This window comes from Cucurbita maxima, unplaced genomic scaffold (assembly GCF_002738345.1).
Source record: "Cucurbita maxima cultivar Rimu unplaced genomic scaffold, Cmax_1.0 Cma_Scf00024, whole genome shotgun sequence".
In the NCBI taxonomy this organism is placed as follows: domain Eukaryota; kingdom Viridiplantae; phylum Streptophyta; class Magnoliopsida; order Cucurbitales; family Cucurbitaceae; genus Cucurbita; species Cucurbita maxima.
Genome location: NW_019272040.1, coordinates 762,638 through 773,633, shown reverse-complemented (window position 1 = coordinate 773,633; position 10,996 = coordinate 762,638). Strand labels below are relative to the sequence as shown.

Here is a 10,996-nt window from a genome sequence, read left to right as displayed (position 1 = left end):
TTTTTTTTTTTTTTTTTTTTTTTTTTTTTTTTTTTTTTTTTTTTTTTTTTTTAAGATAAACAATGGTAGGAGTCGAAGATCGAACTATCAACACTGGAAATGGTACTAAGTTGTTTCTCGATCGAACTAAGCTTGGACTAGCATCAAATGCGACTAATAGAACTCTATTTGAATAATATAAAATAGAGTGCATGTAACCCATGTGCACCTGAGGCATGATTCATTATGAAAGTACATCCGAGCTCTAATCGTGTAATAAGTCGATAGCGATAAAGAGTAAACTAATATAAAAACCTAACATATGAAAAAATATTTGATGCATAACACAGCACAGGTCATACGGCTACTAATTGTTCAACCTAAGACCTGGCTGGCTAGCCTGTGGCTTATATGGGCAAGCAAGTGTATAATTCTTCTAGCTACGAAGCTTTGTTTATTCACTCATTATTTATGGATGAGTGGAAATGATGAGATCAGTATTAGCTGGAAGAAACAACAACAGAAAAGTTATTGAAAGAAGAAAAGTATTAAAGAACCTGCCAAAACGTGTAGTAGCCCCTGGTTTCATGGGCGTAAATAAAGAATTCTTTTCCGGGGCCGCACGGCCAGAACTTGTATGGAAACTTGAGGAAAATCTTTGTATATACCATCACGTCACATTTCTCTATGGCCTCTGTTTTCCAACTCTGTTTCATTAATTTAAAACCACCCTGTTTATATGGATAGTACTAAACCCAGCGGCTATATAAAAATAACAGATCACAAGGAGCATCAGTACACAGAAACAGAGAGCGGTGTGGGAATATGTTACCACCTCAGAGATAATTATTGTGTTATGAATATTAAGGGTCAAGATTCAGCCCCATCGATCTTAGAAGACGGGGAAATTGGTGAACCTCTGTTCACAAATCAAGGGGCAATAGATACGACACGTTGTCATAAATTGTAGGGGGCAAAAGTCAGTGAGAGAGAGATTAATAAATAATGGAAGAAAACGTACGGGTAAAGGTGGAGTGAAAGAAATGAGGTGGCTTTGGAGAACACCAATGCTGACAGACAAAACCACATAATTGGCTTCATAGATGTATCCATCCTCCGTTATTACAGTAACGCCGGTTCTCGAGTGTTGTATTTCCTGAACAACCTGCAAAAAATTATGCATAAATTTCGTCATGGACATGAATAGAAACAGATAAGGATATGACACAGCAGTCAACTCCATCTAGAACTCGAGCCAATTTCTTTTTTAGTTGGGAAAGTAACTAAATTAAGGGAAATCTTAGCCGATTTAACTATTCATCACAACCCATGCAATAACAATACCTATGCAATAACAATAATAAAAGTCTATCTAACATGAAAACAAGTAAAACAGTTATGTATGTTAGACGAATACGACTCTCCACAATGGTATAATATTGTCCATTTTGAGCCTAAGCTCTCATGACTTTGCTTTTGGCTTCCCAAAAGGCCTCACACCAATGGAGATAGTATTATTTGATGATCATTCTCTAAATTAGCCGATGTGGGACTTTCATCATCCAACATTTCCCCTCGAACAAAGTAAGTCTCCCCTTAATCAAGACTTGATTCATTTGGAGTTTTAATCATTTTTACTATGCCTTCGAGGAGAGTTGACTCCTTTTCTTTTGAAGTCCTTTGTTCGACATTTCAGGATTTACCAATCTATTGGCACGACTAAGTTTAGAGTATGACTCTGATACTATATTAGGACAAACACAATTCTCCATAATTGTATAACATTACTTTCATGCATAATGAATGACATGCCTATAATTAGGACATCAAAGATGCAAAGCAGATCATATGGGCTACACGCAGCTGTCACTAATTTCAACCAAATATTATATTGCAAAAGCTCACAAATCCCAAGACAGATTTTTCTCATCAGCCAGGTTTCCCGTGCGGATCATAAGGTCTTGTCAGCCGCTAAAAGAATTAAAGCAAAAACAAGTTGACCAGTACCTACGCTAACATACACATAATATAAACTGGGAAATGAAATGACAATAATAATCACATAAATATGAATGGAAATGGGTTTCGGAAACGTCATTATCTGCAAACTCCCAAAAGTGGGTCAATCATCAATCTCAACAACAATTAGAATAGCACATGCAAACAAAACAGATACCCCGGGATTTCTATCCTGAATCCTTTTTCTGTTTTCTCATATGATTAGGTAATCAAAACCAGAACAGACAAAATTTTCATTTAAAACACATGAATTATCTCTAACGCAAAGTTTTTGAGGTGTATACACTATCAATTTGTTTCAAAATTATTTCAACAATCAGTATAAAATTAACTATAAATTTTCAAACATTTTATTAATACTCATAATAAATAATACAAGAGAAATTATTGATATCTTATTTAAAAAATAACTTTACTAACATTCAAATAAATTAAAATTTTATAAAAAATACTAATACCGTTAATAAAATTTATAAAATTTAGGCATTGAAGAAATGTAATTACTCATTTTTTGCTCACCTTGTTGAGCTTGAGACGAGTGTCCAAAATTTTCCCCTCTGATGAGGTCAAAAGAAAATCCTCGGCCATTTTGTAGAGCAAACATTCGTACCCTCTTTCATCTGCTACCAAGAATTCCCTCTCTCCAAAATCCAAGAACGTCGGTATAGGCTCAACCTCTGCACATAAACACAATCAGTTCTCAATTCAACATTCTCATCAACAAATTTAGGGCACCAAAACGACCTGCCATCTCGAAATCGTGGAGCGTAAAGTCTATGGCGAGTTCCATCGGAGTCTTAGGCGTGCTGAAAACAAAAGAAGGAAGAGATCACATAAAACTGTGTTCTGAGAATATTAACGCCATAATTATCTCTCTTTTTTTAGATGCTCATCAAACCAACAATAAACTTGTAGAAGAAGTTACCAAGGCGGCTCCGATACAATGGAGACATCAGCGGCATCCGCCCCCTGGTTCCTCAGCTTCTGAATCGCAGAGTCCACCGCCTTCTTGTACGAAACAGCCGCTACTCCACTCGGAAAAATTTTCCCACTGCGAACTCATTGATTCAGAAACCTAAATTCTCGCTTCAAATTGACGGGAAACAAAAAAGAGAGACACAAAAAGGAACAAAAAATTGACAGATGCAGGTTCAAAATCCGTCTCTCAACCGACATTACATTGTTCAATAGCACTCAAATAATGTCCCTAAAAGAGAAAATCAGACGGAAAATGCGGAGGATTAAAAGAAATCCGAAACACAGAGATCGGGAGAGTTGATTCGAACCTCCGATCGTAGATATTGTAGCGAGCAGTGCTGTAATCAGAGAAGCATGTACGGAGACTGGATTTGAGAGCAAGTTCCCAAATCGGATTCTGCTCTTTACCGCCGACTCCAACGATCCACCCCGCTCCAAGCTCCACCGATACGCCTCCGAAATTCTCCTTACATACTCTTCCTCCAATACGATTGGAAGCCTCTAAAATCACCACGTCGTCTATTCCATTCTCTACCAGCACCTTCGCCGCCGACAGACCTTCCGATCAAAAAATCAACCAAATAAGAACAAAAACAGAGCATCTCAGAAACAGAGTGTGGAATCAATAATGATATACGAAGGTAAAGCATTATTAAAGGAATTTGAAGTAGAGTGACTCACCGGAAGCACCGGCGCCGATGACTATGACGGAGGAACGAGAAGGGGAATCCATGAAAGAAGAAAGGAAGAAATTGAAAGAATTCTAGAGAGAGAGAGAGAGGGAAATTGAAGGTCAGGGACTGTTGTAATGAATGCTGAAGAAATAGCGGGAGTCGGCTTATATAGTTTTTTTTTTTTTTTAGTTTTCCCGACTTCTACTCCATTCCTAAAATTTAGAGAGAGAAATAAACAATTTGTTAAAATAATGTTTCTCAAAATTAAATAAATAAAATTTTCATACCATAAAAATCATTAATAAACTTTTTTTTAAAAAAATCAATCTAAAAAATAAAAATAAAATAATAGAAGAGGAATGCAAAATCACTTTTTTTTTTCTTTTTTTAGGATATTCATATAAACTCGGTCAAATTCAGAGTACCTAACTCACACCATAAATTTTAGGTTTTGTTAGATTTTTTTCGGTTTCGGCTGGGTTGATTTTTTTAAAAATAAAAAATTCAAGTCAGTTCATGGATTAATATTTTTTTGGTCGGATTACCTTACTTTAAAGATTACTATAAAGATTTAAGAATATTTGATAGTTGTAACTGATATTAGTGATACATTGTGACTTTGTAAATATTTGATATTTGAATTTACGAGACTTTAGTTATTAATGTTACATGTATTATGGATAAATAAAAAAAATAATGAATTGGAATGTGAATTCCATTCGAGTTAGGTTGACATGTCCTAATTTTGCAAAAACCAAACATTAAATAATGGCTTAATTGACCTCACACATAAGGTCATTACTCCAATTATTTATGTTCTTTGAGGGGTAATATCGGAATTTCATCGAGTCAAATAACTAATAATTTATTAACATTAATTTAATGATGCTTGTACTTGTATGATTGTACCCTGCAGTCTTCTTCTTCTTTTTTTTTTTTCCTATAATTATTTTATTTTAATTATTAAAATTATTTTAATTTTTAAATATTTGTTAGTTGCTTGATATGCATGATAAATGCACGTGGAATTTTGTTTTTTATGCTTTGTACTCAATAATTTTGTTTTTAGTCCTTGTTTTTTTAATAAAATTATTCAAAATTTTAAAACTATTTTTTTTTCTAAAACTAATTGGATAAAATAGTCTAGTTAAATTATTTATCATATTATAATAACAATATATTTAAAAATTAGCATCATAAATTTATTATTTTACATTTATTTTTTTAATTACTTAAATAAACTTAAATTTTAAAAAAAAATTAAAATTTAACAATGAGACAAGGAAATGAAAATCGTATTTATAAAATTGTAAAAAAAGAAAAAAATATATAATAACACGTGGAAAGTTCTTTTTGAATTTCTAATTTATTATTATCTCAAAAATATTTCAAAGAAATTGGTATTTTCTGGTATTATTATTATTATTATTATTATTATTATTATTATTATTATTATTATTATTATTTACGCTTCTCCAACAATGAGTATATTTGAACTTTTTTTCTTTTTATTTTTCTTGAAATTTATTAGGATTTTAGAGACTAAAAATTTTATTATAATTGTTTTAAGAATTTTTTGGTGTAAAAAATAATTATTAGGAATATATTTTTAAAAAGAAAAATTTTAAAAGAGAAAATTCATTCGTTTTTTCAGTGTAATCTCATAATATTTATATTTTAATTATATACTGATTATTGAAAATATTTTAATTATATACTGATTAATTAACTTAATTATCTAATTCAAATCATAAAAGTTGAATTGAGTTAGATTTTCTTTTGGTTTTGGTCGATTCGGTTTGTGAATTGACATTTTTTTGTCGGGTCAACTCGACCAACCCGAAAATAAAGTTACAATCTATTCATACTCTATTTTACTTTTTTTTAAAAAAATTAAGAATATTGAACGTTGGTAAGCAATTTTAACGATGGATTGTGATGTGTAAATGTTTTATATTTGAAATTTATGAGATTTTAGCTATTAATGTAATATGTACCCGACAATATAACTCAATCCAATCTATGAATAGAGGGTTGGGTTGGGTTGAGTTGGGCTATAAACTCTATTCGAATGGCTCGGGTCACCAACCCAATCAACCTGTAATTTTAAGGTAGTCCAAAAGATTTTTTCGATCCAATATGTGTATACAACTTTATCACTTATATGGCTCAAATAATAGTTTTATAAGATTGGTCTACAATCGCATCCTTTGCGATAGTGGAATAGCGGTTGTGCGACACTTGTTCTAATGGAAAGAGGAATGGAATGGAAAGGGATATGTATTACGTGGAAAAGTGAAGAACTATAAATTATAAATAAAAAATGGCAATTTATTGGATAAGGGCAGGGGTTAACGTAACCGTGTGGTCAACGTCAGAAAGTGAAAGGCGTGGAATGGGAGTGGGGACCACACCCCACGTGTCGAAAAATACGGCAATGTGTATGCGGTAGATAAATCCAAAATCCAAAAGGATGGTGTTGTAATTCAAGCTGTGACGATGCTAATTTTGACAGCTCGGTAACCGGCAGCCAAAAAAAAACAGCCAAGGTCCACGCTACTACTTCCGTTGTTCCTGCTTCCAAACAGTCTCCCCCGCTATCCATCCCTTCTGTTTTCCCATCTAATCTTCTGTTTCTTACTTATTTTTATTCAATATTTTATTACTCCTCATGTTTGGTTTTTTAATTCATATCTCATCTTATATATCTAGAATTTGATAATCCCGACGTTATTTGTACATCACTTGCAACATGACCATGTTAGAGATGTCAACAGGGTAAATGCACAGGATATAATTCTCGTCCCTAAACATAACTACACTAGTATTTTTAACATATTCCTAACGTTAGAAGTGTCAATAGGGTAGAGGTACAGAACATAATTTCCGTACCCAATCTCGTTTAGTTAACGAGGATAATGACTACGTTACTCTTTTTAAGATGTTCCCAACATTAGAGATGTCAACAGGTCAAAGGTACATAACATAATTTTCGTCCCCAAACATGACCATATTAGTCTTTTTAAGATGTTCCCGACATTAGAGATGTCAACAGGGTAGAGATAGGGAACATAATTTTCGTCCCTAATCCTGATTAGTTAATGGGAATAAATCTCTCCCGACTCTAAAATTTAGGATTTTGGTGACAAATTAAAAGGTATGGGATAATGAAATTTGGAAGTTTATAAGAGAGGAAGCAAAATTGAGTCGATCAATCTCATGGATTTGGATTTCTCTCGTTTATTACTTCTCTAAAGTTTTTGCCTTATCGCCATTTTTTTTATGCCAAATATGTCCATTGGTGATAAAAATTGTAAATAGGGTTCTACGTGGATTGAGGAGATTTTTTGAATCAACTCGGAATTTTGGATTAGTTGGATGGTGACCCGAGCTACCTAAATAAAGCTCACAACAAAACCCAATTCAGGTAGCGAAATTCCCTGTCGGGTAAGTTCCGACTCGCACGAAAGGCGTAACGATCTGGGCACTGTCTCGGAGAGAGGCTCGGTACACTCACTATGTCTAGCATTGAATAGACTAGGTATTCATCTTATCAATATCTCAAATCAATGATGAATTTTTTTTTAGTGCCTAAATGAGACACTCGATTCGAACCGAACCTTTCTTTAGTCAAGCTACGGTTCTCTTGTTTTGTTCCCTAAAAGTAATGGAATAAGACATCGATTTCTCAATAAAATCAACCCTTTTGATTACATGATGTACTTCTCTAAAAAAACATTGGCACGCGAGTAAACGAGGTGCTCTACCACCTGAGCTATAGCCCTTGTGCTTGTGATACATATTTGGATTGGTTTGGGTCGTGGTTATTTCTTTTTTAATTATTTAAAAAATCATACTTATCTATAATACACGTTATATTAATAATTAAATCTCATAAAATTCAAATATCATATCGATAACAATGTCAAATATTCTTAATTTTTCATAATAATCTTAAAAATTAGTTTTTGTTAAATTGAGTTATAATACTATTTTCCAGACGAACCATTCAATCCAACTCAAATTAAAAAAAAAAACTCTAACCCAACCCAGTGTTTATGGTTTAGGATGGGTAGCCTGGATTGGTCACCTTATTGAGTCATATGAACACTCCTACGTGTCAGATGAATAATCCTACTGTCAGATGAATAACAGATAAAGAAAAAAAATGTTAGTATTTTAGGAAACTATTTTAGTTTTATATTTTAAGTATTTTAAAATATTTATCCATTTAAAAACATTTTTTAAACACTTTAAAATTTCAAATTCACACTCAAACATTACCTTTCATGTGCTTCATATAGAAAACTTATCAAATACATGCATATATATATATATATATATATATATATATATATTTGAAATAAAAGTAATGTCCTCATAAAGGATATTTATGCCCTCAAAGCAACCACTTTGGATAATTGTTATATAAAAAATTTTGTTTTTTTGGGAAAAAAAATTCTACGGGTTTTCATATAAAAATAAAATAAAATAAAGTTATTTTTCTATTAAAAAAAATGAGTAGTTAATAAAACAATTTTGGAAATGAAAAATATAAAACTATATTAGAAAAAAATTCTAAAATAAAATTTTAAGCTTAATTTAATAAACCCTAAAATGGGGATGAAATTTAACCCAATCAAGACAAGTTTGGAAAAGTATGAGAAAGAGAGCATTGAGTAAAATTTAGAACATTAATCCCCGAGTCACCATATTGTATTGTTACATATTTTTGTTAGTCTCATAATTTTAAAAAGCATCTATTAGGGAGAGGTTTCTATACTCTTATAAAAAGTGTTTTGTTCCCTTTTCCAACAAAGGTGGGATCTCACAATTCACCCTCTTTTTGAAAATCTAGAGTCCTCACCGACACACTACCTGAGTCTAGCTCTGATACCATTAGTAACAGCTCAAGCCCACCACTAGCAGATATTATCCGCTTGGACCCGTTAATGTCTTCAGCTTCACAATTTTAAAACGCGTCTAGTAGGAAGATATTTCCACACCTTTATAAAAATGTGTCATTCCCCTCTATAGTCAATATGGGCTCTCACACGAACACGTGTATAAATGTAAAAATAAGGTTTGCTATGACAATTGGGTACATTCCTTATCAAGTATAGATTGCAAGATCTACCCTTAATGATTCATTGGATGACATTGGGACACATTGATTGTCCTTAAATTTCGGGTCCAAAGTTTTGTTCTTGTCACATGGAGGGCTTGTTTCTTTATTACCAAATGCCTCTAAACATAGGGCTTCTTTATGACCCAATTCCAAGGCTAGTGGAGCACTTTGACTTATGTGTCCTTTCTTTGACTTTTTTTTTTTTTTCCCAATATTAGCCCTATAGACTCCTCCTATGTCTAAAATTTTTAAAGGCAGGTATAATCGTACTTTTATCCGTAGTACGAGCCCTTTGAAGTAGAGATTTCAAGAATAAATTTATATCAGTTTATACGTGAAATAGTTGATATCATATCGAGATAAGTGAATCAAATGTTATTCCGTCATCAATTCTATCTATATTATTTTGTTCGAGTAAAAATTTGAAAGTAAAAATATATTTTAGGTTAAATTAATAAAATTGTCCTTGAAATTTGTAGTTGGCCTAAAAAAAATATTCGAAAATACGTTTACAATTAGTTTTAGATGGAAGCCGTTAATACTTTGTTTAAAAAATACACTTAACAATCAAACATGTTTTAAAAAATATCTTTTTTTTTTGGAAAGTTTCACTAATACCCTTAAACTTTTTTAAGCGTTAGTATATGAATGTAAACCATTAGTACTATGTTTCATAAATACTCATGAACTTTAAAGAATTTGTACTCTTAAAATACAAGAGGAAGATGATCTATGAAATGCAAATGGACCATTTTCATCTATATTATCGGAACAAATATTTTAAAACTTTTTTTAATAAAAATTAAGAGTAATAATTCTACGTTCGCAAGTTTATGGGTATTATTGAAATAGAGTACTAACGGTTTCCATCGAAAAGTAACGGTAAAAGTATTTTCAGAGAATTTTTTTAGATCAAATATAAACCGTATGAACAAAAGTATACTCGATCAATCATGATACAATCATGATAGCCATTATAAAAGAATGATAGCCATTATAAAAGAATCATGAAAACTTTGAAAGGCAAAGTTGATGTTAAATTTGAAACAAATGATGATTTTCCAAAGAAAAAAAAATGTGGAAAAAGAAGAATCTAAATTGATAAATGGAAAGGTGGGTCCCTTGAAGTCTGTTTCTTTGACACATGTCGCATTCCCATTGGCTAGTTTAATGCAACTATGAAATCAACTTTTTGAAAATTAGAAGTTGAAAGGAACCCAATTCTATGATCAATCATGCATTACCAAGAAATCCAAATTTTCATGATTTTTAAACACAGAGATTGGAGAAAGATTCGATCCATTCACATTCATCGAAGATGAACTTGAAATCTTAAGCTTGTTTAACAAAGTATTCGAATAAGAAAAATTTCATGTACTAATAGAAATTGTCGTACAAGTACCTGATCAAACAGGAGAGAGGAAAGGAAAACTTAGGCAAAAGCACAAGTTCACTGATCAGGCTAGGACACACATTAGTCCGATTCGATCCTCTTTTGACCTAATTCAGAAAGAAATCGAAAAAAAAAAACTTAATAAGACTAAAAATATTCTTCTTCAACTTGAAAAATGTAATAATCACTTTCAAATTTCTAAAATTCCTGCTACACTAAATTATGCATTAGAGTTTACATGGCAAGCACTGCATCGATTTGAAGGTTTGAAAATGACCTTTTTTTTTCAAACCTGAATTGTTGATAATGAAGCAACGATATGCCACAAAAAGGAATGAGAATATATGGTTTTGTGGGTTTTTGTCAAATCCATCCTCACAATATAAACAAATATTATAAAAATTTAAAAAGAAAAAAGGAATAATATTATGTCCAAATCCAAACAAGTCCTTAGCATTCATTGACCCAAATCCAAAACTATTGGGGGCTGAAAAACCATTGGTGTCTTAACCCACAAAATTCCTTCAAACAATGATGCCTTCCAATGCTTTGTCTTTTGCTTTGAAAACAGATCGATGTGTTAGCTTTATCCAACTTCACTGTTTGGGCTTTGGAGGAGCTTACATTTGTCATCCCTCCACTAGCTTATTCGTTTTCTCACTGCTTTTCAACTTTTAATACTTCAACTGGTTAATTTAGGTTCATGTTGTTTGTTTAATTCTTTTCTTAGGCCCGTAGGATTAAGTGGTAACTTTAAAATTTGTAAGATCTCACCTTGGTTAAAGAGGGAAACGAAATATTTGTTATAAGGGTGAGGAAACCTCT

General features: G+C 32.0%; 1 protein-coding gene across 1 annotated transcript in view; it reads right to left on the bottom strand.

Moving 5' to 3' along the window:
- LOC111497803 (polyamine oxidase 1-like) overlaps positions 1-3,748 on the bottom strand; it is a 6,390-nt gene extending 2,642 nt beyond the window's left edge. Inside the window, exons 1-7 of the mRNA XM_023148759.1 lie at positions 3,658-3,748; positions 3,285-3,534; positions 2,924-3,049; positions 2,743-2,804; positions 2,518-2,675; positions 1,001-1,144; positions 537-686 (exon numbers count right to left, since the gene is read on the bottom strand). Coding sequence (XP_023004527.1) covers positions 537-686; positions 1,001-1,144; positions 2,518-2,675; positions 2,743-2,804; positions 2,924-3,049; positions 3,285-3,534; positions 3,658-3,709 — 942 coding nt within the window. The 5' untranslated portion in view covers positions 3,710-3,748. The remainder of the gene's footprint in view (positions 1-536; positions 687-1,000; positions 1,145-2,517; positions 2,676-2,742; positions 2,805-2,923; positions 3,050-3,284; positions 3,535-3,657) is intronic.
- Between the last annotated feature and the right edge of the window lie 7,248 nt (positions 3,749-10,996).